The sequence below is a fragment of the Microcebus murinus genome, chromosome 27, assembly GCF_040939455.1.
Source record: "Microcebus murinus isolate Inina chromosome 27, M.murinus_Inina_mat1.0, whole genome shotgun sequence".
In the NCBI taxonomy this organism is placed as follows: domain Eukaryota; kingdom Metazoa; phylum Chordata; class Mammalia; order Primates; family Cheirogaleidae; genus Microcebus; species Microcebus murinus.
In genome coordinates this window covers 7,421,755-7,448,632 of record NC_134130.1, presented here as the reverse complement: position 1 = coordinate 7,448,632, position 26,878 = coordinate 7,421,755, and the positions used below count along the sequence as shown (strand labels likewise).

The 26,878-nt window shown below is 63.4% G+C and overlaps 2 protein-coding genes across 5 annotated transcripts; one reads left to right on the top strand and one right to left on the bottom strand.

The window, feature by feature from the left end:
• Positions 1–23,180, top strand: APC2 (APC regulator of Wnt signaling pathway 2). Of its 4 annotated transcripts, none has more exons than XM_012745714.2 (15): positions 1–125; positions 6,021–6,179; positions 6,274–6,364; positions 6,460–6,640; positions 7,448–7,556; positions 7,675–7,791; positions 8,565–8,642; positions 8,855–8,953; positions 9,439–9,829; positions 10,311–10,406; positions 13,356–13,495; positions 13,721–13,798; positions 14,017–14,133; positions 14,271–14,485; positions 15,446–23,180. In XM_012745714.2, exons 1-15 carry the CDS (start codon positions 72–74, stop codon positions 20,490–20,492), a joined length of 6,972 nt encoding a protein of 2,323 aa, XP_012601168.2. In that variant the 5' UTR covers positions 1–71; the 3' UTR covers positions 20,493–23,180. The 4 variants fall into 4 exon arrangements, with proteins under 4 accessions (XP_012601168.2, XP_020139635.2, XP_020139636.2 ...); XM_020284046.2 differs by lacking the exon at positions 1–125 and adding an exon at positions 3,337–3,442; XM_020284047.2 differs by lacking the exon at positions 1–125 and having other exon boundaries at positions 5,380–6,179.
• On the bottom strand, positions 23,134–26,812 carry C27H19orf25 (chromosome 27 C19orf25 homolog). The gene is made up of 3 exons (XM_012745720.3): positions 26,741–26,812; positions 26,380–26,511; positions 23,134–24,612 (listed from the first exon to the last, which is right to left on the bottom strand). Exons 2-3 carry the CDS (start codon positions 26,507–26,509, stop codon positions 24,386–24,388), a joined length of 357 nt encoding a protein of 118 aa, XP_012601174.1. The 5' UTR covers positions 26,510–26,511; positions 26,741–26,812; the 3' UTR covers positions 23,134–24,385.
• Positions 26,813–26,878: the final 66 nt, after the last annotated feature.

Sequence of the window (26,878 nt, the reverse complement as noted above, 5' to 3'; positions counted from 1 at the left end):
CCCAGCCGCGGCCCCCGCCCCCACCGCGGCTGAGGGGCGCGGCGCAGGCCGGTCCGGGCGGCCGCGGCTTCATGGGGCTCCTCGGGCTGCTTAGCCTGCTGCACTCGGCCTTCTTCGGGGACCAGGTAGGGCGCGGGGATCCTGCAGCGGGATGGGCTCTGGCCTGGGTGCAGCCCCGGCCCGTTCCAACCGTGGGAACGCGGTTCCGGCGGGGGGCGCACTGGCAAGCGCAGTGAGACTTGATGAGTCGGGGGTCTAGCGCAGTTACCGTGGAGACAGTTGCCAGGGAAACAGCCTCGAGATGTTCACCCGGCTGGGAGCCCCTTCCTGGAGCCTCAGCGACCCCCACCCCGGTCTGCGCAAGCGCAAGCCTCCCCAGCCCAGCCCTCCGCCTCCTAGGGAGACCCGGGGACCCCTTCTCTTTGCGCAGATTGGTAGACTGGTGCCGGGGCCAGGCGGCGAGCGGGGGGGCGCTGGGGGCTGCGGCGGGGGCGCACTGTCCAGAGGCTCCGCCCTGCGCATGGTGGAGGCGCTGAGCCACGCCCTGCGCCTCTTTGGGCCTCAGTTTCTCTTTCTGGGTATGGAGCGTAGGGCCTACTTTGACGTTCACCTGCGCTGCTATTTATAATATCCACCCCCACCCGACCCCATCGCTTCGCCGGTCTCTAACCGTTCTGAATCCTGGGGCTATAACATCCCCCGTTGAAGGGGAAACTGAGGCTGGAGGGTGCAGCAGAGCCCAAGGTCACGCCTCCATCTGGGCCAGAGCCTGATTGCGGAGCAGAGGCGCCCGCAGAGGACGCGCACGGGGACCAGGGGAGCTGTCCACGGTGCTGACAGGGCTATACGTCTCCCTGCTCGCTGCCCGGGGAAACTGAGGCCCGGAGCTGTAGTTGGGCTGCAGGGCGCGGCCTGCACTAGCCTGCCCCACCCCTCCCCCACCTCCAAGTTCTCCTCACCTGCCAGGGCTTGTGAGTGGGGTCACCCAGCCCGCTGCCCAGTCTCTGTCTTCCCCTGCTGGCCTTGGTGCTTTGCTCTGCCCCTACCCAGCTAGAAGGGGTTCCCGTTTGCAGCCTCAGCTCCTGGCACAGAGGAGACTCGGGGGGAAGGGTGGTGCATCAGGGGGCAGGGACAGCCCGAGGTCGGACTCAGAAGGCCCAAAGATACTCTGGGGTGAGCCCTGTGCCAGGCTGTGTGCTTGGGCAGAAGGGTCACAGAGTGAGGGTGGGGAGACACGAGCCCCTTAATGGACTTAGCCCTCAACCCAGTAGCAGCAGGGGACATGGAGGGAGTCTGGGAGAGTGCCCAGGGCTGAGACCCCGCACTGTGCAATGGGGGAGTGGGGTGGTCTCAGCTCCTGGAAGTGGACTGAGACCCGGGGGAGGGGGCGGGCGGCTGTAGGAGTTCCTGAGGTTTTTGTGCTTCTGAAATGTCCAGTGATGGCTGAGACTGGCTGTGGCCAAGGAGTTACAGGGTCTAGGATTTGGTGCGGGGACTGTCAGGGACTTGATGTTCCAGAGGCTTGGGGCAGAAGGCATCTTGTCTCAGGGTCTCAGATCCTTTGCCCCCACCCCAGCCTTCCAGGCCCTGAACACACCCAGAGGGTCAGGGAAGGAGGCCCAGAGATGCTCCAGTGGCCTGGCCGGGGCTCCCGGCCAGACTCAAGCAACAACAAGCTCCCTGTTCTGAGCCTCAGTTTCCCCATATATACAAGGACAGGACTGACCAGTGGCTTCCCCAAAGCCCTGCCTGGGGAGCTGGGCCATCTGAGACTGCACAGGGGAGATGGAACTTAGTTTCCTTGGAAGGGGAGGGAGGGATTATCTCCCCAGTGAACAAAACTGGAAGCCGAGGCCAGAGACATGTGCCCGATGGGACACAGGGATGGAGAACAGAGCTGAAGCCAGGGGCCCAGGCTCCGTACGGCCCCACGAATTCTAGCCTTGCCCAGCCCTGCCCCAGTCTCCTCATGAGCCCATAGGGGACTGTCCTTGTGCTCCACCCTTCCTGGCCTGCCCAGGTGAAGCCTGCCACCTGCTCTGCCCCATGGCTCCAGATACCCACTGTCCCCGAGCGAGCACTGATCTTCCCTCAGCCTGGGCCTCTTTTCCCTCCTTGGCCACTTGGCCAACTCCTGCCTGGCCTCCTGGAAAAGCCCCTCTGCCAGTTGCACACACCCCCTAAACCCAGCAAGCTGAGACAGCTGTGCTCAGCTCTGGAAGCTTCCAGATGGCCAGGCCTGGGGCTCTTGGCCTTGGCACTGCTGGCCCAGGACAGGGCACTCAGGGCCTCCGGCTCCAGACTAACATTGTTCCTCCTGTGCCCTTGGCTGTGGGGCCTCCCAGAACCCAGAACTTCCCAACCTGTCCCATCATTCCCTGAACCAGCATTTGCAAAAGCTCCAACCTCCTCCCCATTTCACAGAAGAGGAAACTGAAGGTTGCACGGTGCATGATTCGCCCTGGCTCCTTGTCTCCTGCGAGCTTGGAGGGCTGCTCCCAAGCTTCAAGTGCTGGCCCTCAAATGGCCTCCGGGGACCCACTGAGGATCTGGGACGTACTGCAGGGCCCCCTTGCTCTGACTTCCCTTCTGTGAGGGTGAATTAAGTGTGGGATTAGGGACAGTGACACAGGGGAACACAGATTGAGGAGGAGACAGAAAGAGGAAGGGAGAGATGTGGGGAGGGACCAGAGTTACAGGAGGACCCGAGGCTCTGCGAGGAGACAGGAAGAAATGGGGGAAGGTGCAGGGTCGCAGGTGTTACCCTGTGTGCCCGCCCCTCCCCCTCCCCCTGCCAGCCAGGACCCTGGGGAGCTCCAGCCTGGACCCCTGTCCTGCACTGACTGCGCAGGCCGGATCTGCGGGGAGGGGGCTGGCCTGGCCCCGGATCCTTCCCTGGGATGCACCCCCAACCACCGCCAAGATTATGATGTAACATCCACGGCTAGGTGTTTCACCCTGGGATGCTGCGAACCCAGATGCGGGGGCTCTAAGAGGCGGTTTCCTGCTGCAACAGTGTGAGGGGCACAGGCGACTGCTCCTCGGGTCGCCCCCTGCCCTTCGTGGGGTTCACCCCCGGCGCACGCAGCCCCCCAGCCCGCGCGGGGGCCCAACGCCCGGCGGCTGGCGCTGGTCCCCGCCCTGGGCCGCCATTGGCTGTTGCCATGGTACCAGCCCGTCTTCCCGCGCCGCCATTGGCCGCCTCGCCCGCATCCCGCATCCCGCATCCTCCCCCGCGCGCGGTGGTCTCGCCCAGAGCCCGGAGCGGCGGCGCTGCCTGGCCAGGCCCGGACCGGGCTTTGTCCGCCCCGGAGGCCCCTGCCCGCGCCGCGGAGACCCCGGAGCCCCGGAGCCCGCGCTCCGCACCCGCCCCGCGCCGGGATTTCGGGCGAGGCCCGCTGAGCTGCGGGGTGGGAGGAGGCCCCAGCCAGCCCAGCTGCAAGTAAGCTGCGCGCTCCGGGTGGAGGGCAGGGGGCGCGGCCTCCACCTCGCGTCGGGGTCTCCATCGTCTTCTCCCTACCTCTCCTGTCAGCACAGCCTCTGGGACCTGTTTCTCTACAGTGGGAGCTGGAGGGGGAACTGAGTCCCAAGGAGGGGGGCTCTAGTGGGTCCCGCGCACACCCACTCACGGGCTTCAACACTCAGAGATACTGGGAGGCGAGGGGTGGGCCAGGCTGCGGCCATGCGCCCGGGTGGCGCGCTGCTGCGCCTCTCAGGGCATCGGTTTCTGCCTCTGTAAGCAGAGATTGTGGTTGATGGCATGACAAGGGCCCCTTTGGGGCTGGTGTTCCACACCGGTGTCTCCCTCCCCCAACATGTGGCCACTCACCACCCGATAAGGCTGACCCCGGGGCTACTGGTCCTTTCCCCTGTGGTGATCTCTCAGAGAGGCAACCTGAGGTGAGGGGCAGGTAGGAGGGCTTCCTGGAGGAAGGTGCATTGTGCAGGATGGCAGGAGTCCGGGAACCTGCTCTAGGCAGGGGAACTGCGTGTGCAAAGGCCGGAGAGGAGACAGCAGCCAGTTTCCAATGAGTCGGGATGTGTGTGGAGGAGTCCGATCCTACCCTGAGGTCACTGGGGAGCCATGGGCCGCGGTATGTGAGCATGGGAGGGATGGGGTCCAACTTGCAACTTTCCAAGCTGCCTCTGGCTAGCAGGAGGAGCAGATTTGGCCTGGAAGAGGCTGGTGAGAGTGCCCTGAAGGAGGGGTGTCAGGAGGTGGGGGAGGGTGGCCCAGCTGGGCAGTGTGGAGGGCTGGTGGGAGTGTGGCAAGGTGGACGCGTTGGTGGGGAGCCCAGTGGGTGGTTGTGCTGCAGAGCACACCCTGAGAGGACACAGGAGTGACCACCAAACAGGGGAGAATGAAGGGGACCAAGGCTTGGCCTGGGTGACGCGACGGCAGCTGGAGGGGAAGGAGGGTGTGTGTGTTGGTTTGCACTTCATCTGGTCCTTCCGCCTGGCTGGGCACGGTATGTTGGCCTTAGCCAGAACACAGGGCTTCAGCCAGACCCCAGGATCCCCCCAGGCTGCCAGCCTCCCCACCTGACACGCCTGCCAATTCTGTCCTGTGCCCTGTGACCATCCCACCTGACCCTCACCAGCTCTGCAGCCCGCCAGGCCCGCCAAGCTCTCCCCACACATCAGACAGTGAGCCGAGGCCAGGAGGGGGCGGGTCTCATCGTGTCCCCAGCACTGCATGGACTTCTGAGCAGCTCTGGGGGCAAGGTCTGGGCTCTAGTCATGCCTTGTCCACCTCCTTACTGGGTCTGTCCCCCCAGGCCTCAGTTTCTTTCTTGGGAACAGCCTAACAATGGTCCCTGAGACTCAGGACTGTGACAGGGAAGAAGCCAGGTGACACTGCCAGGCACACAGTAGGTCCTCCGAGGAGGTTGCCTGACACCCCCTATCCTGGCTCCCCTCCCATTTGTGCATTTGGTGACATCGGGGTGGGTAGGAGCTAGGAGGGAGAGGAGAATGAATGAGCAAGTGAGTGAATGTTTGTGGCCAGGTGGGGTGGGGGCAGGGCAGGGCTGATTTGGGGAGGGGGCTCCCAGGGAGGAGGTGTCGGAGGGGATGGGCTGCCATTGGCTCGCCTCAGACAAAGGCGGAGGGAGGGGGAGGCTGGTGGGAAGGGAACAAAGAGGGAAGGGTGGCCTCGGGGGTTGTGGGGGGGCCCTGGGAGAGCCGAGCCCAGAGAGGAGGCACCGGCCAGCGGACAGAGGGAGGAGGCTGGGCCGGGAGAGGAGACGGCACAGGCACAAAGAGGCAGCGGGCGGCCGCTGGCAGCAGAGCCGAGGGGATGGGGTGGGGGGCGCCAGGCCAGCGCGCACTGGCCGGAGGCTGACCAGAGGGTACCGGGCCTCACCAGGTAGCTGCTCGGGACTCAGCCCCTGATGGTGGGGGCGTGGGGCTGCAGAGGTCCGGATCTCGGATGTCTGGGGTGGTCCTGGTGGGCTGAGGTCCATCTGTCCTGCTGTCTGGCTGCCAGGGGCTCCCCCAGATGTCACTGTTGGCCTTCACGATGTCCTTGTTGTCCACCTAGGGGTCCATCCACCCAGCCTCTCTGGCTGTCAGCCTGGGGGGAGTCTTTTCTGTCTGTCGCCCTTTCTGGCTGTGAGTGTGTCTGTGAGCCTGGGGGCATCGGGCAGACTGCCTCAGTGGTCCGTCTGTCTGTCCAACTAGTGGTCAGCACATGAGTCCTGGGAATGAGGGACAGACCTGTGTGCCGGTTAGTTGGACGTTCGGCTATCCGTGTGTCTGAACGCCCGTGCGACGGCTTGGCCACTTTGTCTCCTGTTGTGGCTACCCGCATCTCTCACTCCATCTGCCATGCCGTCTGTGCCCCGGATTCCCTGGGCCAGCATTGCCCTGCCTGTAGTGGTCCACGCCAGCCACTCCCACCTGGGACCCACCCCCAGACCCGGGTGGCAGGGCTGGGGCCTAGGTTTGGGACTATCTGGAAGGTGTCCCTTGCCTTGTCCTCAGACCTTCAGCTGAACCTTGTCACCCCGTGGCCTCAGGCACTGCAGGAACTGAAGATGACGAGTTCTGTGGCATCCTACGAGCAGCTGGTGCGGCAGGTGGAGGCCTTGAAGGCCGAGAACAGTCACCTGAGGCAGGAGCTTCGAGACAACTCGAGCCACCTGTCCAAGCTGGAGACGGAGACCTCTGGCATGAAGGTAGGGATCTGGGGGTAAGACGTGGCCCATGGTCACAGGGTGGGGGGGTCCCAGGCAGCCCCCAGCAGCGATCTCTTTCCCGTCCTGCCTGCAGGAGGTCCTGAAGCACTTGCAGGGCAAGCTGGAGCAGGAAGCCCGAGTGCTGGTGTCCTCGGGGCAGACGGAGGTGTTGGAGCAGCTGAAAGGTGAGGGGCTGGCCAGGGGCTCACCCTCAGTGGGAGGGGCACAAGGGGGCGGGCATGGGCACTGACCTCCACCCTTGCCCTCTGTGCCCACACAGCCCTGCAGATGGACATCACCAGCCTGTACAACCTCAAGTTCCAGCCGCCTGCCCTGGACCCAGAGCCCCCCACCCGGAGCCCTGAGGGAAGCCCGGTGCACGGCTCCGGGCCATCCAAGGACAGTTTTGGGGAGCTGAGCCGGGCCACAATCCGGTTGCTGGAGGAACTGGACCGGGAACGGTGAGAGGGCATTGGATTCGGACCAGGGGCACCAGCCCTACCCCCAGCACCCTCCTGCCTCTGATTCCCCCACTGAGCTGGCCCCAACAGGCCCTGAACCCCGTCTGCCTGTGTCCCGGGGTTCTTCCGCCCCAGCTGACACCACAGGAGGACAAGGGGAGGGTTGTTCCTGGCAGGGGAAAAGGCTCCAGGGGGCTGTCCCCAGGGGTCCTAGCCACACAGGCGTCGCTAGGGACAGGGCTGTGCCCAGAATCAGGCCTGGAGCCAGAGGGCCTCAAGGCAGCCTTTGTAGTGAGAGGGACACGGCCCAAGAAATCTGGGCCCAGGGCCCGAGGGGGGAGGCAGGGTCTGGGCACCCAGCTCTGCTCGGCCAGGTTGTGTGGGGTCAGATGAGGCAGTTCCAGAGCCTCCTGGGAGTTAACTCCCCTAAACGCCCCCAGCCTCAGACTTCTGCAAAATGGGATCCAGTGTCTCCCCAGAGAGTTAAGAGAGAACTCTGTTGCACCTGGAACACCCTGTGCCTGAATCCCACTTGTGTAAGCTAGCAGATTAACCAGTGTGGGACAGTAGTCAGAGTCAGCACAGCCCGGGTCTGAGTCTTTCTCCCAGGACCAGAATTTACAAACGAATGGCCTCTCCTTTAAATTCATTTCCTGTGCTCTACTCAATTTCAGCGTCCCCCTTACTCTGGTGCCAGGAGCGCCACTGGGGGACATTGCCATGCTGCCTGTTAAACTGGGCATACATTGAGCACCAAGTGATTGCAAAAAGCAATCACCACATCCACAGTGACCGCCCCCTCCCCAGGTGCTTCCTGTTGAGTGAGATTGAGAAGGAGGAGAAGGAGAAGCTCTGGTATTATTCGCAGCTCCAGGGCCTGTCCAAACGCCTGGATGAGCTGCCGCACGTGGAGACGGTGAGCGGTGGGGACCGGCGGCAGGGGGCCAGGGGCCAGCAGTGCCGCCCGGGGCGCGGGGGTGGCGCAGAAGCCCCGGCCCGGGCACCCCTCACCGTGGCCCGCCCGCCTTTCCCAGCAGTTCTCGATGCAGATGGACCTGATCCGGCAGCAGCTGGAGTTCGAGGCCCAGCACATCCGCTCCCTGATGGAGGAGCGCTTTGGCACCTCGGATGAGATGGTGCAGCGGGCGCAGGTGCGGGGCGGCCGGTATTGGGCAAGCAGCGCGGAGCGCATTGACTGGGGAGCTTGGGTTATTGGTGGGGTTTAGGCGGCGGGTGGAGCCATGGCAGGGAGTGGGAGGAGTCAGAGCCTGGGGGCGGAGTCATACTAGGGAGAAGGTGGAGTTAGAGTTCAGGGGCGGGGTCATACCAGGGAGAGGGTGGAGTCAGAGCCCAGGGGCGGGGTCATACCAGGGAGAAGGCGGAGTTAGAGCCCAGGGGCGGGGTCATACCAGGGAGAAGGTGGAGTCAGACCCCAGGGGCGGGGTCATACCAGGGAGAAGGTGGAGTTAGAGCCCAGGGGCGGGGTCATACCGGGGAGAAGGTGGAGTTAGAGTCCAGGGGCGGGGTCATACCAGGGAGAAGGTGGAGTTAGAGCCCAGGGGCGGGGTCATACCAGGGAGAAGGTGGAGTCAGACCCCAGGGGCGGGGTCATACCAGGGAGAAGGTGGAGTTAGAGTCCAGGGGCGGGGTCATACCGGGGAGAAGGTGGAGTTAGAGTCCAGGGGCGGGGTCATACCAGGGAGAAGGTGGAGTTAGAGCCCAGGGGCGGGGTCATACCAGGGAGAAGGTGGAGTTAGAGCCCAGGGGCGGGGTCATACCGGGGAGAAGGTGGAGTTAGAGCCCAGGGGCGGGGTCATACCAGGGAGAAGGTGGAGTTAGAGCCCAGGGGCGGGGTCATACCAGGGAGAAGGTGGAGTTAGAGCCCAGGGCGCGCTCAGCTCTGGCGCGCGTTTCCCCCTGGCAGATCCGCGCTTCGCGCCTGGAGCAAATAGACAAGGAGCTGCTGGAGGCGCAGGACCGGGTGCAGCAGACAGAACCCCAGGTACGGGGAGGGCTGGAGCAAGGCCCAAGGGGTGGTGACCGCTCAGGCAGTGGGGGAGGAGGGGTCCCTAGGGCCCTGGGGGGGGAGGGTACCGGGGGCGGGGCCGTCTGCAGCCATCACCCAGTGTCACGGAGGAAAGGCGGCGTCAGCAGCATGGGCGCTTTGTGGGGGGCCCCTGAACTGACCTCCCAAGCCTGGGGCTCTCCCTGCAGGCTCTATTGGCAGTGAAGTCGGTGCCGGTGGAGGAGGAACCCGAGACAGAGGTCCCCACACACCCTGAGGACGGCACTCCTCAGCCGGGCAACAGCAAGGTGAGGGTGGGGTGGGGGCGGCTGGCTGGGTGGGGTGGGGAGGCCCTGCACCCCTGCCAGTCGTGGAGCTGCATTGCGCTTTCATCCACCCACCCACTCCCCATGAAGGAGGGCCGCCCAGAGTCAAGCTGGCCAGGAGGCTGGGGCTCGGCGAAGTGGACAGGGATGCCCGTGCCATGTGTTTGGGGTACTCTAGACATCTCTGTGTAACCCCCAAATGTGCACTGCCACCCCTAGAAATGCCAGTGAAGCTAGTGGGTGGGGTTTGTCCCTCGTGGGCTGAGCATCTCCCCCTGGCGACCCCACCCATCCCTCAGGTGTGTGCGTGGCCGCCCGCAAGGTGAGGGGAACAAGCGATCCTCTTGGGCTGGGGTTACAGGCTCCAACCGCGTTTAGGGAGTCACCAGGTGTGTGAATGGGGGGGCCTGGTGGGGGCAGGTAAGAAGACAGGGGTCCCCACCCTGACCCTGCCCTCCCGCCCTCAGGTGGAGGTGGTCTTCTGGCTGCTGTCCATGCTGGCGACCCGCGACCAGGAGGACACTGCGCGCACTCTGCTCGCCATGTCCAGCTCACCGGAGAGCTGTGTGGCCATGCGCCGCTCCGGCTGCCTGCCTCTGCTGCTGCAGATCCTGCACGGCGCCGAGGCCGGGGCTGGGGGTCGCAGTGGGACCCCAGGGGCGCCGGGCGCCAAGGATGCACGCATGCGCGCCAATGCGACGCTGCACAACATCGTCTTCTCCCAGCCCGACCAGGGCCTGGCGCGCAAGGAAATGCGCGTCCTGCACGTGCTGGAGCAGATCCGTGCGTACTGCGAGACCTGCTGGGACTGGCTGCAGGCCCCGGATGGCGGGCCCGAGGGCGGGGGCGCCGGCGGCGGTGAGTGCCCGGCAGGGGCGAAGCCTGGGCTTCCCCGGTGGTGGGCAGGATTGATAGTGCTCGCTACAGCCCCCGCCGGTGCTGCCCGCCTTGTCTGAGCGAGCTCTGGCCGTGGCCTTATGGGGGTAGAGGGCTTATGCCGCGTTGGCAAAGGATAGATAGAGCCACCCAAGGTTGTACCTGGCTCAGGGCAAATGTGCAGGTCCCTGAACGCATGGGTTGTGGGTAACTCACGAAAGTTGGGTGCAAATTTGAGATTTCCTCTTGAGGATAAGGCACAGCTGAAAGGTGGCAGGCACCAGGCCACCTCGTTATTGGGTGTTAGGGTGGGCAAAGGAGGTCCCAGCGGGCAGCAGGTTGCAGAGCTCAGCTCCAGGGACCCTTCAGGCCTGTGAGGGGGAGAAGGCAAGTGGGTGGGGACCTTGGGGGTCACTGGGGACGTGTCCTGGGGAAGGGTCTGACCCGGTCCCCTCGCACACAGCCCCCATCCCCATCGAGCCGCAGATCTGCCAGGCCACCTGCGCGGTGATGAAGCTGTCCTTTGATGAGGAGTACCGCCGTGCCATGAACGAGCTAGGTGAGTGTCCTGGCTCGCCGCCTCTGGGGAGCCTGTCTCCAGCTCCTACCCAGCTGGTGACACCTTACCTGCTGTTGGGCTGAGCCTAGGCCACCTGTGTGTCCAGTCGGGGCCAGGGGCAATGAGGCCCAGAGAGGGACAGAGACTCCCTGGTATCACACAGCACCTGTTGTGAGTAGACAGTGATCCTGGGCCCTCTGTCCCCATGAACCGCATGCAGCTCCCCGATTTGGCCCAAGGACTCAGGCCCCATTCATCTGAGGACAGGCTTTCAGCCATGGTGTCCTGGGGCTCAGAATAGTGGAGTAGGTGGGAAGCCATCAGCACAGTAAATGATCCGACTTACCCACAGTCAGCTTTGCTGGGTGGTTTGGGGCAGTGCAAGTGTGTATGTATGAGTGTGTGTGAGTGTGTGTGTGCGCGCGTGCACACATACCCTAGGGGTAGGAGGGAGTTGGCCTTGTGCAGTTTTAGGTTTGGGAACATTATGACATCTTCCCTTGGTCAGTATAAGAGCAACTGAGGCTGGGCGAGGTGGCTCACACCTGTAATCCTAGCACTCTGGGAGACTGAGGCGGGAGGATCGCTCAAGGTCAGGAGTTTGAGACCAGCCTGAGCAAGAGGAGACCCTGTCTCTACTATAAATAGAAAGAAATGAATTGGCTTAAATTACCCGGGCATGGTGGCGCATGCCTGTAGTCGCAGCTACTCAGGAGGCTGAGGCAGAAGGATCGCTTGAGCCCAGGAGTTTGAGGTTGCTGTGAGCTAGGCTGATGCCACGGCACTCACTCTAGCCTGGGCAGCAAAGTGAGACTCTGTCTCAAAAAAAAGGAGTTCGAAACCAGCCTGAGCAAGAGCAAGACTCCATCTCTACTATAAATAGAAAGAAATTAATTGGCCAACTAAAAATATATAGAAAAAATTAGCCGGGCATGGTGGCGCATGCCTGTAGTCCCAGCTACTCAGGAGGCTGAGGCAGGAGGATTGCTTGAGCCCAGGAGTTTGAGGTTGCTGTGAGCTAGGCTAATGCCACAGCACTCTAGTCTGGGCAACACAGTGAGACTCTGTCTCAAAAAAAAAAAAAAAAAAAAAGCAATTGAAACATGGAATGGGAAACACCAAAGGCCAAAAACCGCGTGCTCAATTGTACCTACTTTGTACAAAGTGAGATACTTCATGCTCCGTGGATGGCGGGAACACACGGGTGTTTTCTGCACTTGCGTTGGTCTGGTCTTGCAGCAGTGGGCACAGCAACCTCTGCTCAAGCCCTGCTGAGGTTGGGAGCCAATTGGGGCAACTTCTCTGGATGGGTGTTTGGTGACAGTGGACACGCCCTGTGCAGCAGCCCTCCCCCAGCTGGGAATGTATCCTCTGGCCACAAGGTGCAAAAAAAAGAAAAAAAGAAAAAGAAAAGAAAAATGAGGAAGGCAGCGACCAGCCAACCAGGAAACTGGAAACAACATCAATGTTTAAGAGTAGGGGACTGGTTCGGTGCAGTGGTATATTACGCTGCCGTGTAAATTCTCCATGAACCCCATTTCTGTGAGATACACCTGCGCACACGCTCACTGCTGCTGTTCCAGCATGTGGGACTCCGTGGCTACAGCTCCCTCCAGACAGAGCAGGAAAGGAAGATTTCAGCTTTCATGGTATCCCCTGCTGACCTTAAACGTGTGTACCACGTACATGCATTACTTTTATAGTATAAAACAGCAGTTCTCAAAGTGGGGTCCGGGGACCCCTAGGGGTTCCTGAGACCCTTCTAGAAAATGCACAAAGTCACAATTTTTTTCTCCCTCTGTCTTTTTCATTCTAATCACTAGGCCATCAGGGACAATTATTTATCACTTTATTTATTTTTTTAGAGGCAGGGTCTTGGTCTGTCACCCAGGCTGGAGTGCAGTGGTGTCATCACAGCTCACTGGAGCCTCCAACTCCTGGGCTCAAGTGATCCTCCGGCCTCAGCCTCTTGAGTGGCGTGCGCCACCACGCCCAGTTAATTTGATAACAGAGCCATGCCCCGTGAAATACCAGGTCCCCACCTCCTCCCCAGCTCCTGGCACCCACCATCCTACTTCCTGTCTCTGTGGATCTGACGACTCTAGGGACCTCCTGTGAGTGGAACCACACAGGACGTGTCCCTCTGTGTCTGGCCTCTCACTGAGCACGATGTCCTCAAGGTCTGTCCATGCTGTGGCCTGTGTCAGAGCCTCGTCCCTTTTCACGGCTGAGTGATATTCCAGCATGTGGATGGACAGTACTGTGTGTGTCTATTCACTCCTTGTTTGACACTTGGGGTGTTTCCACCTTTTGTTAATGGTGCTGCTATGCACATGTGTGTACATGTTTCACTTTGGAGGTTTTTAGACGTGTCGCCAACCTGCTTCCCAAAAGGGGGTTCTCCACGGACCTGCCTGGCCCAGAGGATGATCCAGTTTTTCCGTCATCTGTGCCGAGTGCCAGGCAGAGCAGGCTGTTTTCGTGACACGTTCTCCCTCCCACTCACAGGGACCATCCCCCACCTCACCACATTCATTTACTCTTGTAAAGGGAAAACCGGGTTTTCCTGGTGCGTGAAGAACCGTGCGGCTGGCAGCCACCTCTCAGCATGACCCCATGCTGGGGACACAGCTCTCTACCTAATGGTCCTGGGGATGGGTCTTCCCTGGGGAACTGCGTCTAGCAGGGCAGGGAAGGGTATTCCAGGCATAGGGAACAGTATGTGCAAAGGCTGGGCAGCCGGGAGGCGGGTATGGAGGCCATAAGGCGCTGGAGGTCTCAGACCTGGGCTTGGAGGGGACTTGAAGGCAGGTTGGGATCGGATGGAGGGGACATCTAAGGAGGGGAATGACCTCAACAAGGCTGGGGAGAGGACGGTGGGGCTGTGGGGGTGCTGGGCAGCGGGCAGGGCTGGCCCCACCGGCCCTCAGCCTGGCCGGGTCCCCGCAGGTGGGCTGCAGGCCGTGGCGGAGCTACTGCAGGTTGACTACAAGATGCACAAGATGACCCGGGACCCGCTGAACCTAGCCCTGCGCCGCTACGCGGGCATGACCCTCACCAACCTCACTTTTGGGGACGTCGCCAACAAGGTGCCTGGGGGTAGTGGGTGGGCACGGTCAGTGCTCCCCTATCTGGGGTTCCAGGGATGGTCTGAGCCTCCCTCCTTCTCATCCCGGCCTGGAAATGGCCGGTTTACAGCTGGGTAGACTAAGATCTAGAGGGTGGGGGGGGAGGTGCTGGAAAATGGGGGGTGGCCTCCCTTGTGCCCCCTGCCCTAACTGCTGTGATCATGACTGTCTGGTGTCACCCCAAAGGCCACGCTGTGTGCACGCCGGGGCTGCATGGAGGCCATCGTGGCCCAACTGGCCTCAGAGAGCGAGGAGCTCCACCAGGTACCTGGGGCGGGGGTGGGTGCTGGGACAGCCCTTTAGGGGGCCATGGGCTCCTGCCCTCTGCTGTCTCAATCGTCAGAGGCCCTCCCCAGGGGCACGAAGGGCTGGAGGCAATCTCCACATCCTCCTGCAGGGGTGTCCCCTCCAGCCACCTGCCGGGGGGGTAGGGGCCACCCTGGGGCCTAGGTCCCACTATGCCCACCCCTGCCCCACCCCAGGTGGTGTCCAGCATCCTGCGCAACCTGTCCTGGCGGGCCGACATCAACAGCAAGAAGGTTCTGCGGGAGGTCGGCAGCATGACGGCCCTGGTGCAGTGCGTCCTGCGGGCCACCAAGGTGGGCAGGGTGGTTGGGGGGGGAGCCGCCGTGGACACACTGGTGGCAAGTGGTGAGTTCTCTGACTCCGGGGGAAATCAAGCCCATGGCTCTGCCCCGCCGGGTGGCTGATGCCTCCCCTCCTGCCCTGTGCCCAGGAGTCCACCCTGAAGAGCGTGCTCAGTGCCCTGTGGAACCTGTCAGCCCACAGCACGGAGAACAAGGCGGCCATCTGCCAGGTGGATGGCGCCTTGGGTTTCTTGGTGAGCACGCTGACCTACAAGTGCCAGAGCAACTCTCTGGCCATCATCGAGAGCGGCGGTGGCATCCTGCGCAACGTGTCCAGCCTCATTGCCACCCGTGAAGACTACAGGTCAGCCCCGCCCTGCCCCGCCCCGCTGGCGGGCACTGAGGGGAGGTGGGCGCCCTGGGGAGTCCAGGGCTGGGACTGGCGGATCCCACTCCACTGTGGATCATCCTCTTGTGAATAGATGTTCCCAGTTTGTCCCCCAGAACTCGTTTTCTGGTATATCCCAAACTTCATGTGAGATATACTCATGCTACAATGTTCACTACATTACAAACTATTGTTAAATAATATAATACTCATTCTTCATTAAAGTATTCATTATTTATTAAATAGTAACAAAGAATACTTATGTATGAAAACAAACAAACAAAATTTGTTTTTAACATAAGTATATCCCAAATACTACATGGGATATACTTATACTAAAATATTACCTTGCTGAAATAAAAAGTTTATTATTAGATAATAACATTTATTGTTTATTAAAATAAAAGTATAGCTGAGCATGGTGGCTCATAGCTGTAGTCCCAGCTACTCAGGAGGCCGAGGCAGGAGGATCACTTGAGCCCAGGAGTTGGAGGCTGCAGTGAGCTGTGATGACACCACTACCCTCCAGCCTGGGTGACAGAGTGAGGCCCTGTCTCAAAAACGAGAGTATATACGTGTTATTTACTATATCATATTAATAGATAATATTCATCAAACTACAGAATTTATTTTTAGTACAGCTCAAATATTGCATGGACTATATTCATGCTAAATTTTTACTTAATAAAATGAATAAAATATTAAATAATACTAACAAATAACACATTTTTTAAAATAAGAATTATTTTTAGTATATCTCATGTAACATTTGGGATATACTGATACTAAAAATTATTTATTTTTATGAAATTCAAACGTAACCAGATGTCCTTCATTTTTATCTGCTAAACCTACAACCCTCCCTCCGCTTGGTACCACAGGGGAGGGCGGGCTGGGGGAGTCCTGGTCCTGACCGGCCGCCTCCCTGCGCCACAGGCAGGTGCTCCGGGACCACAACTGCCTGCAGACGCTGCTGCAGCACCTGACGTCGCACAGCCTGACCATCGTGAGCAACGCCTGCGGCACGCTCTGGAACCTGTCCGCCCGCAGCGCGCGGGACCAGGAGCTGCTGTGGGACCTGGGCGCCGTGGGCATGCTGCGCAACCTGGTGCACTCCAAGCACAAGATGATCGCCATGGGCAGCGCCGCCGCCCTGCGCAACCTGCTGGCCCACAGGCCCGCCAAGTACCAGGCGGCGGCCACCGCCGTGTCGCCGGGCAGCTGTGCGCCCAGCCTGTACGTGCGGAAGCAGCGGGCGCTGGAGGCGGAGCTGGACGCCCGGCACTTGGCACAGGCGCTGGACCACTTGGAGAAGCAGGGCCTGCCTGTGGCCGAGCCCAAGGCCGCCTCCAAGAAGCCGCTGCCACCGCTGCGGCACCTGGACGGGCTGGCCCAGGACTACGCTTCGGACTCCGGCTGCTTTGACGATGACGACGCACCGTCCCTGGCCGCGGCTGCTGCCACTGCAGAGCCAGCCAGCCCTGCGGCACTGTCCCTCTTCCTGGGCAGTCCCTTCCTGCAGGGACAGGCGCTGGCTCGCAACCAGCCTACCCACCGCAGTGGCCTGGAGGCCGAGAAGGAGGCCAGTGGGGAAGCGGCCGTGGCGGCCCAGGCCAAGGCCAAGCTGGCGCTAGCGGTGGCACGTATCGACCGGCTGGTGGAGGACATCTCCGCCCTGCACACCTCGTCTGATGACAGCTTCAGCCTCAGCTCCGGGGACCCTGGGCAGGAGGTGCCGAGGGAGGGCCGTGCCCAGTCCTGCTCGCCCTGCCGGGGCCCTGAGGGTGGGCGGCGGGAGGCTGGCAGCCGGGCACACCCGCTGCTGCGGCTCAAGGCGGCCCACGCCAGCCTCTCCAATGACAGCCTCAACAGCGGCAGTACCAGCGATGGGTACTGCCCACGCGAGCACATGCGGCCCTGCCCGCTGGCCGTGCTGGCAGAGCACCACAATGACCCCCGGTGTGGGCAGGCTCGGCCCAGCCGGCTGGACCTTGACCTGGCGGGTGGCCAGTCCGAGGCCCCGGTGCGGGAGGCCGCGCCCACTGACGTCCGCGTGCATACCATCAAGCTCTCACCCACCTACCAGCACGTGCCGCTGCTCGAGGGTGCGAGCAGGGCCGGCGCAGGGCCCCTCGCCGGGCATGGGCCCTCTCCTGGGGCCCGGAAGCAGGCCTGGCTGCCCGCTGACACCCCGAGCAAGGTGCCCGAGAAACTGGCAGCCACCCCGCTGCCCGTGGCCAGCAAGGTGCTGCAGAAGCTGGTGGCGCAGGAGGGGCCGCTCTCGCTCTCCCGCTGCAGCTCCCTGTCCTCGCTGTCCTCAGCCGGGCGCCCGGGCCCCAGCGAGGGCGGTGACCTGGATGACAGCGACTCTTCCCTGGAGGGGCTGGAGGAGGCCGACCCTGGCGAAGCCAAGCTGGACGGGGCGTGGCGGGGGTCTGGGGCCGCCTCCCTGCCCGTGGCCATCCCAGCACCCCGGCGGGGCCGAGGCCGGGGCCTGGGTGTGGAGGACGCCACGCCGTCCAGCTCCTCGGAGAACTACGTGCAGGAGACGCCACTGGTGCTCAGCCGCTGCAGCTCGGTGAGCTCGCTGGGGAGCTTTGAGAGCCCGTCCATTGCCAGCTCTATCCCCAGCGACCCCTGCAGCGGCCTGGGCAGCGGCACTGTCAGCCCCAGCGAGCTGCCCGACAGCCCCGGGCAGACCATGCCGCCCAGCCGCAGCAAGACCCCGCCACTGGCGCCCGCGCCGTCGGGCCAGCCGGAGACGAGCCAGTTCAGCCTGCAGTGGGAGAGCTACGTGAAGCGCTTCCTGGACATCGCCGACTGCCGCGAGCGCTGCCGGCTGCCGTCCGAGCTGGACGCTGGGAGCGTCCGCTTCACCGTGGAGAAGCCCGACGAGAACTTCTCGTGCGCCTCCAGCCTCAGCGCGCTGGCGCTGCACGAGCACTATGTGCAGCAGGACGTGGAGCTGCGGCTGCTGCCCCCCGCCTGCCCTGAGCGCGGTGGGGGCGCAGGGGGCGCCGGCCTCCACTTTGCCGGGCACCGCCGCAAGGATGACGGGCCGGTGCCCGCAGGCTCTCGCACCCGCTCGGCCGCCGACCAAGAGCTGGAGCTGCTGCGCGAATGCTTGGGGGCCGCCATGCCCGCCCGCCTCCGCAAGGTGGCCTCAGCGCTGGTGTCCGGCCGCCGGGCACTGCCTGTGCCGGTCTACATGCTGGTGCCCGCCCCGGCCCGGGAGGACGACTCCTGCACGGACTCGGCTGAGGGCACACCTGTCAACTTCTCCAGCGCCGCCTCGCTCAGCGATGAGACGCTGCAGGGACCGCCCAGAGACCAGCCCGGGGGGCTGGCAGACAGGCAGAGACCCACAGGCCGCACAGCCCCGGCTAAGCAGGCTGCCGGGCACCGGCACAAGGCGGGGGGCACAGGCCGGAGCACGGAGCAGGCCCGGGGGGCCGGCAGGAACCGGGCAGGGCTGGAGCTACCCCTAGGGCGGCCCTCGAGCGCCCACTCAGATAGGGACAGCGCGTGCCCAGGCCGGGCACGCGGAGATGGGGCGCTGCAGTCACTGTGCCTCACCACGCCCACCGAGGAGGCCGTGTACTGCTTCTACGGCAACGACTCTGACGAGGAGCCAGCCGCTGCCGCACCGGCCCTCCGGCAGGCGTCTGCCATCCCCCAGGCCTTGACGAGGGAGCGCCCAGCGGGCAGGAAGGAGGCTTCGGCCAGGGCCAAGGCCGCGCCACCTGCCCTGCCACCGGCTCGGGCGCAGCCCAGCCTCATCGCTGACGAGACCCCGCCCTGCTACTCCCTGAGCTCCTCTGCCAGCTCCCTCAGCGAGCCTGAGCCCCCCGAGCGGCCAGCCGGACGTCCACGGGGCCGGGAGCCAGCAGTCGCTAAGGACCCAGGCCTGGGAGGTGGGCACGACAGCTCCCCCAGCCCACGGGCGGAGGAGGAGCTGCTGAGGCGGTGCATTGGCTCGGCCATGCCCAGGCGCCGGCCCCCGCTGGCCGGGCTGCGGCGTCGCAAGCCACGAGCTACCCGGCCAGATGAGCGGCCGGCGGAGGTGCCCCGGGAGCACGGAGAGGAGGCGGCAGGCTCGGACCAGGCGTCCGACCTGGATAGCGTCGAGTGGCGTGCCATCCAGGAAGGTGCCAATTCCATCGTCACATGGCTGCACCAGGCGGCGGCTGCCACCCGAGAGGCCTCCTCAGAGTCTGACTCCATGCTGTCCTTCCCGTCGGGGCTGTCGATGGGCTCTACCCTGCAGCCCCCCAAGCACAGAAAGGGCCGACAGGTCAGGGCATCGGGCGAGGTGAGCAGTCCCCGGCGGCCAGAGAAACGAGTTACGGCCTCAGCCAAGAGCAGGGGCAGCCCCCACTCCCCTGGAGGCGCAGAGAAGCCCCGCGGCACTCAGAAGACTGCGTCCGGGGTGCCAACTGTGCTCCGAGGACGGACAGTGATCTACGTGCCCAGTCCAGCCACCCAAGCCCAGCCCAAAGGCGCCACCGGCCCCCGTGCCACACCGCGAAAGATGGGGCTCCCTGGTCCCACACAGCCAGCGGCCCCAGCCAAAGCCCCCAGCCCAGGGCAGCAGCGGTCTCGGAGCCTGCACCGGCCTGGGAAGACCTCAGAGCTGGCGACGCTATGCCAGCCCCCGAGGAGTGCCACACCACCTGCCCGCCTGGCCAAGACTCCCTCCTCCAGCTCCTCCCAGACCTCGCCCGCCTCTCAGCCCCTGCCCAGGAAGTGCCCGCCAGCCCCCCAGGCTGCAGGGCCCCTGCCTGGCCCTGGGGCCTCCCCTGTGCCCAAGACTCCGGCGCGCGCCCTGCTGGCCAAGCAGCACAAGACGCAGAAGTCGCCCGTGCGCATCCCGTTCATGCAGAAGCCGGCCAGGCGGGGACCGCCGCCGCTGGCCCGGGCAGCCCCCGAGCCAGGCCCTAGGGGCCGGGTGGGAGCCGAGGGGGGCCCGGGCGCGCGCGGAGGCCGCCTGGGCCTGGTGCGCGTGGCCTCTGCCCGCTCCAGCGGCAGCGAGTCGTCCGACCGCTCGGGGTTCCGGCGACAGCTGACCTTCATCAAGGAGTCTCCAGGGCTGCTGCGCCGCCGCCGCTCAGAGCTGTCCTCGGCCGAGTCCACGGCCTCCGCTCCCCAAGTCTCATCGCCCCGCCGAGGGCGGCCCGCGCTGCCTGCTGTCTTTCTCTGCTCCTCTCGCTGCGACGAACTGCGGGCGGCGCCCCGGCAGGCCTCGGCCCCGCAACGGACCCCAGCCACCCGGCCGGGCCCCGGGGAGCGCGCGTCCCGGCGCACCAGCTCCGAGAGCCCGTCCCGCCTGCCAGTGCGCACGCCCGCCGTGCGGCCAGAGCCCGTGAAGCGCTACGCGTCCCTGCCCCACATCAGCGTGGCGCGCCGCCCCGACACCGCCCCCGCGCCCCCTGGCCCTGCCGACGCCGCTCGCCGCAGCAGCGATGGGGAGGCCCGGCCCCTGCCCAGGGTGGCCGCGCCGGGCACCACGTGGCGCCGCATCCGGGATGAGGACGTGCCCCACATTCTGCGCAGCACGCTGCCCGCCACGGCGCTGCCCCTCAGGGCCACCACGCCCGAGGAGGGCCCGGCCAGCCCCCCGCCGCGCAAGACCAGCGACGCGGTGGTGCAGACCGAGGAGGTAGCTGCCCCCAAGACCAACTCCAGCACGTCCCCAAGCCTGGAGAGCAGGGAGCCACCCGGGGTCCCGGCCGGCAGCCAGGCTGCCCTCCTCGGCAGCGATGTGGACGGGCCGGTCCCCACCAAGGCACCCAGTGCTGTCCCCTTCGTCCACGAGGGCCTGGGTGTTGCCGTGGGGGTCTTCCCTGCCAGCCGGCACGGCTCCCCCAGCCGTGCGGCCCGAGTGCCCCCCTTCAACTATGTGCCCAGTCCCATGGTGGCAGCCACCACCGAGTCTGCCGCAGAGAAAGCCCCAGCCACCACCTCCACCAGCCTCCTGGAATAGTGGCCTCGCTGGCCTTCTGGAACATTCTCTCCTGGCCCTGAGGCCCAGTCTGGCTGCCAGGGGGCCTCCGCTATAGATGCTCCCAGTAGGTCGCTCCAGGGTCTCTGCCCACCCGAGTCCCACCTGCAGAGCCCCCACCCAGCACCCAGCGGCCTCACACCCCTTGGGGAAGGCCCCGCTATTGTGCTGTGGGTGCTGCTGCCAGGCACAAGTCCTGCCACTGAGCGCACGGGGCGCCCTGGCCCAGCCCTTGGCCGCCTTGCACACAGACCACCTAGGGGCTCTGTGGTCATTGGCCTCAGCCCTCAAGACCCCTCCCCTCTGGAGAGCTTAAGCTCCTGCACTTGCAGCAGGGGCACCGCCGGGGGAGGGGACGGCAGCCATCTGAGGGGGGCACAGGCTGAGGGAGGTGGCGCCCTGAGAAAGCTGTAATTACAGCAGCAGCGGGTAATTCCTTAATGATGGCTTTGCGGGGCTTGTTTTCGTTCTGAGTCCCAGCTGGGGGAGTGCGGGGTGAGGGTGTGGCTGAGCCCAACAGGAACACCCCTACCCAGATGGGGGTGTTCAGGGAGCCTGGAGCCGACACTGGGGGAGGTGCTGGCGGGTGGGCAGTGGGCAGGGGAGGGGGCCACCAGGTCACCCTGTCCCCTGCAGGAAGATGGGGAGGCAGGTGGTGTGGGGAAGACTGGAGAGCACCTAGTGCACACCCCGGGCCGGGCGGATGTGGGGCCACCCTGTGCTCTGGCTGCTGCCAGTGTCCTCCAACCTCACCTGGAAGACACTGGCTGCCAGCTAGGTTGACCCCAGAGGTCGCTGGAGTCATGATCAGGCCAGCCCAGCCATGGTGGGGATGGGAAAGAGGCCTGGCCTCTGTCCCCACGGGAGACTGCACTTTATGGACGTGGTTGGTCGTGAGCGCCAATGGCTGTGCCGCTGGGGGTCTTGTTCCCTTTTCAATTTTTCTCATTTATGACTCATAAACTGCTGGGACCTTGGAACTCCAGGGACAGCACTGCTGGGGGCAGGGGAAACTGGAGCCTCGTCCTCCACCAAGCTGAGAAAGCATGAACTCAACACGGGGCTTTGGAATGAGGTGGGAGCCCAAGGCCAGCCGGCTGGATGTGAGGAGGCCGCGAACCAGGTGCTGGGAAGCGTTTGGCACCAGATGAGGCAGCAGCAGACAGGGAGCAGGGGCGGGGCTGTCCACGGCTCCATGGTGGCCTCTGCTCTGGGACTCCAGTGCATGTGGCCAGCTCCAGCTCTGAGCACATCTTCCTGCAGAAGGAGCCAGTAACCTCTTTCCTACACAGTCCCGGCTCCGGGAACAGCTGCGCTTTGCACACGCACTGCCGCCGCAGCTGCCCCGCGGTTGCTACTGAGGGCAGACTCTGGTCCACTCCACGTGCCTGTCCCTGTCCTTCTCTGGGAGGAAGGAAGGGGGACCTGAGAGGCGAGTGCAAGCAGCTCAGAAGGAACCCTGCTCCCTCCTGTCCCCCAAGTCGAAGGAGCTGCCCTCACCTCCAGGACTCAACGCTGACCTCAGGCCCCACCTCAGAAATAACGTGCTGCTGCTTCCATAGATGTGGCCGTGTTGCATTACTACTCTCCCAAACGCCATGTCCTGCAGGACTGCTGCCCAGGGCTCTGCCTGGACCTTGGTGTCCTTAAATCACCAACAAATGCAGGGCTGCTGCCCCGCCAGTGAGGGAGCAGGGAGGGGAGGAGGATGTAGGCTGAGCAGGGCGACCTTGCCCTGCCAAGAGCCTACTCAGGATGCAGCGGGGCATCTCTGGAACTCCCTGGACCCTTGGGGCAGGACCGGTGGTCTCTCCTGAGCCTTCAGACTGGGGACTGCGGGCTGGCTGCACCCGAGATGGCCTGGCAGTGGGCAAACAGCCGGTGGACCCCAGCTGCAGATGAGGTGCAGCCCCACCTCCCATGCACTGTGAGACCCTGGCGGTGATCTCACTGCCCTGTGCCTCGGTTTCCCCACGTGGGCCGTGGGAACTCCCAGAGCTACCTCTCAGGCTAGTGGGTTGCTGCCATGAGGTGGGACACGCCTAGCATTGCTCCCAGAACCCAGGCCTGGCAGGACTGCCCGTGTCACCCCCCAGCCCAGCCCTGAGAGAGCAGCAGGGACCTCTGGGCTCCTGCCAGCCACTACCCCTGCCATATCCCACATCTGGGGTCACTTCTGCCTTCTCTGCCCTCTGCAACAGACCAGTGTCTCATCTGCAGACCCTGCTCAGCCACTCTGCACCTGGGCCACGTGGGGTCCCCACTGGCCTCTGAAGCATCCTGTGGCCAGCCTTGGGGGCAATGAGGGTCTGATGTCCCAAGGCAGCCCCGACCACCGCCTGCCCCCAACACTACCACATCTGGGTGCTGAACTTGGGGTGCCACACCCAATGGTGCGGCCTGCCCCAGCAGCCAACGGCATTACCTCACCCGCCCCGTCTGTCACCCTGGTCACAGCACTGGGACTCTCGCCTGGCCTTTCTCTGGTTCATCCTGCTGCCACCCTGTCCTTGTGCCAGGTCCCTGCACAGTGTTAAATGAACGTGTACATAGATAAAGCCTCCGTCTGTCCCCCTCAATGTAAAGCCATCTGTCTGGCAGAAGGACGACACGCAGTCAGCCGTCCGACTCCTGTGCAACTTTAATAAATGGAGCTGTCCAGTTGCCCCACGCTGCCTGTGGCTCCTGTTCCTCAGCGGGCTGAGCACTGGGCAAGGGTGGGGGACAGGCTGGGTGTGAAGCCTTGCTCCTGCCAGGAACAAAGGGGCCACGTTTTGCTGGACAGACGCCTCCGGCCAGGCCCCGCAGGCAGGACCTGGGTGTGGGGTTTATTTGGGGGCAGGGGAGGGGCTGGGTGAGGCTGGCAGGGTCTCTGCCTGGCCCCCAGGGGAGCTCCCAAGGGTGGATGGCACCCCAGAGCCCAGCTCAGGCTGGGCCCCCTGGGCCCCCGTTTCTGGTTTAGAGTCTCAGGTTCTGCAGGTACCCCTTGTATGGGGAAAAAGAAATATCTTTCACGTTCCAGAAACAAAGAGGTCTGAGAGGAGGTGTGAGGCAGCCTCAGCCAGTGTCCTGCCTGTCAGCCACGCGCATCCCTCCCAGGGCCCCAGGAGTGGCCGTTCAGAAGGCCTGCTGGACATGGTGGATTTTCCCTGCAGGGCCTGGGGGACACTTCAGGGTCTGGCCTCCGACCACCTCCCCCAGGTCCCATGCTGCTCTAGTTCCTGCTTGATGTGACTTTTACCATGAAAGGCCCTTTTTAAGGTCCTTGGCCACCCCAATCCCCACCTGACCCTGTGCAGATGGGCGGCAGTGTGAGGCCCGGGTGACCCGGCCAGCTCCGGGCAGTGATGATGAGCCATCCTGTCAGCCAACGGTGGACGCTGAACCTGGCAGGGGCCTGGGTCATCTTCTCTTGTGGGCAGCACGAACGGTGACCCTGGCAGCCCAGGACTGTTGTGAAGATGGGCGTGGGAGGAGCCCCCAAAGCGGAAGGAAGTGGGACCAGAGGCTGGTACTGGCCCTCAGGAGGCCCTGGTGCCAGGTGGGCGCCTGTTTGACTGGACCACAGTTAACAAGTCAGTGCCACACCCTAACTGTGGGCCTGGCACAGGACTCAGAAGTGGACACTCAAGTGCCTGCCCTGGGAAGGAAAGAGGTGGCATCTGCCCCCAGCGGCCCCATCTCATGTCAGGGCCGCGGCAACCATGGGTGAAGGAGGGGACGGAACTGCAGCGGAGCAGGCGTCCTCCCATCCAGCAGGGCACATAGAAGGACGGAGCCAGCTGGACAGTCAGCATGATGGACGCCAGCCTCACTCACAGGTGCTGAGGACCCACATGAAGTGCGATTGGGTCCCTGGGTGGGCAGCCCCGAGGTCAGCCTGAGGAGGCAGCCGCAGCCTCCAGCAGGGCCGCCTGCTTCACCTGGTCCACCTCCCTCGCCAGGTCCTCTCCAGCTTGCCGCAGGCACTCACACTTCTGCCTGAGCCCATCACGCGCCTGCTGCAGCTGCTGGTTGGTGGCCACGTAGGCCCGGCTCTGCTGATAGAGCTGCTCCCACTGGGCCTCTGAGTCCTCCGCCCTCCTGGAGGGGCCTGGGGGGTCTGGGGGCAGGATACAGCAGCGTCACTGGTCAGGAAAGGCCACAGTGCAGACTCCTGGGCATGCCTCACCACACCGGGGCACCCCACAGGGCATTTTCCCTGAGTAACCTTTGGACCAGGGTCTTTCTTTTTTTGAGACAGAGTCTCGCTTTGTTGCCCAGGCTAGAGTGAGTGCCGTGGCGTCAGTCTAGCTCACAGCAACCTCAAACTCCTGGGCTCAAGCGATCCTCCTGCCTCAGCCTCCGGAGTAGCTGGGACTACAGGCATGCGCCACCATGCCTGGCTAATTTTTTATATATATATATTAGTTAGCCAATTAATTTATTTCTATTTATAGTAGGGGGGGGTCTCGCTCTTGCTCAGGCTGGTTTCAAACTCCTGACTCCAGCAATCCGCCCGCCTCGGCCTCCCAGAGTGCTAGGATTACAGGCGTGAGCCACCGCGCCCAGTCCGGGGTAGGGTCTTTTAAAAGTCATGAAAGGTCCCTGGCCACCCAGCCAGGAGACACAACCCCTCAGCAAAGGGTGTGGCCATGGGACAGGTCACAAACAAAGCCCAGCCCTTGCCATCGGGCGTGGCTGTCACCCCTGCACTCTCTATGGGAGCCTCTCCTGTGGCTTTGTGACCTCAGGGACCCAACACTTGGGAGATGTGACAACCCATTTCCCAGCAACTCTCACATCTAGCAGAGACCTCGAACAGGGCCCCTGCTTTGATGAGAGCCCAGGCCTGTGGCAGCAGGGTCAAAGAGCACAGGCTTCAGGGTCACTCAGAGACATATCCGGGTCCCCTCTTCCGTGGTCCCCTTGTCTACGCACGGAGATGCTACGGCCTGCCTTTCCTGGCAGCCGGGCGGGTTCCCACTAATGCAGCTACCCATCCAGCACCGGTTCAGAGAACACTGGTGTCTGATTAGAAACCGCTAATTTACCGCCTGTGTTAGTAACAAGGTGGGAAAGGCCAGGCAGTGCACACGGACAAGGCAGGCCAGCAGAGAATGCCTTCTTCCTGGAGCGAGCCCCTGCACTGCCATGCCTCAGTTTCCCCACACTAAAATGCAGGTGCACCTGGTCCTGCACCCATGATTCTTAAACTGGAGTTCAAGCACCCTCAGATGACCCAGGTGCCCACCAGCAACAATCCAGGACATGCACCTAGAGCAGCAACGTCCCATGGAACTTTCCAGATGATGGAAATGTCTTCCACCTGTGTTCACTAGAGCAGCTGCTAGCGATGTGTGGTTCCTTAAATGTGCTTAGGCAGGTGCTACTTAATTTAAACATTGTTCCCAGCCAGGCACAGTGGTTGACACCTGTCATCCCCGCATTCTGGGAGGCTGAGGCAGGAGGATCGATTGAGGCCAGGAGTTGGAGGCTGCAGTGAGTTGTGCTGACGCCACTGCACTCCAGCCTGGGCGACAGAGACCGTATCTCTAAAACAAAAAAACCTTAAAAAAATTCATTATTAGCTCTCTGGCCCTACAAAAACAGGCAGGGGGCAAGGTTTGGCCTCAGGCACTAGTTGACCCGCCCCTGTTTTAAAGGACCCCCTGAAGATACGCCCCACTTCGCATGTGAGGAGGGGAGCTCAGAGAGAATAAGGATCCTGCTCGGGTTACTGGTCCCCGAGTCTGGGCTCCCGATTCCACGGTTTTACCTGCCCTGGGGTCACCAGGAGCCGGGGTGGGAGTCAGGGGTGTGCTTCTCCCCTTCCCCCTTGCTGCTGGGGTACCGCGTCCTCCCAACCCCGAGCACGGGCCCCGCCTACCTTCCGCGGCCAGGGCGGTGAAGACGGGGTCCCCGGCCGGCGCCCCCCGCACGTCCTCCAGGATTTGCTCCACCGTGGGGGGCGCGGGGCGGGTGGGCAGCACCACGCGCTTCTTGGCCTTGGAGCCCATGCCTGCAGCGGGAGAAGGGCGCCTTGACTGGGGTGCCCATCCCTTGGCCTTAGCCTGGGCCGTTCCTCCCGCCCAGCGAACCCGGACGCACTCGTCGCAGCCCCGCTCCTACGGGCTCGCCCAGCCAGTGACTCTCCCTCTGCCCAACACACGAGGCCCGGGCCTTCGGGCTCCGGTTTGCCCTCTGCCTCAGTTTCCCAACGGAAACGCCTATCGCCTGCCTCGTCTCACCTGGGTGCGCTCCCGGAGCCACCAGCGCCGCTAGCACCGCCGAGGCACCCACTTCCGCTTCCGGTCGGAGCTCAGCCCTGCGCCTGAGCACTTGACACGCGCTTCCGCCCTCATCTAGCTCCGGCCCGCCACTTACCG

What these genes read in the sequence shown, in the direction of transcription:
- C27H19orf25 (XM_012745720.3), bottom strand. Translation starts at nt 26,509, where the DNA reads ATGGGCTCCAAGGCCAAGAAGCGCGTGGTGCTGCCCACCCGCCCCGCG. An exon ending in CACCGCCCTGGCCGCGGAAG is followed by an intron (nt 24,613 to 26,379) that starts GTAGGCGGGGCC and finishes TCCTGCCCCCAG; the next exon opens with ACCCCCCAGGCCCCTCCAGG.
- APC2 (XM_020284047.2), top strand. Translation starts at nt 5,706, where the DNA reads ATGAGGGACAGACCTGTGTGCCGGTTAGTTGGACGTTCGGCTATCCGT. An exon ending in TGCAGCAGACAGAACCCCAG is followed by an intron (nt 8,643 to 8,854) that starts GTACGGGGAGGG and finishes CTCTCCCTGCAG; the next exon opens with GCTCTATTGGCAGTGAAGTC. An exon ending in GCCACCCGTGAAGACTACAG is followed by an intron (nt 14,486 to 15,445) that starts GTCAGCCCCGCC and finishes CCTGCGCCACAG; the next exon opens with GCAGGTGCTCCGGGACCACA.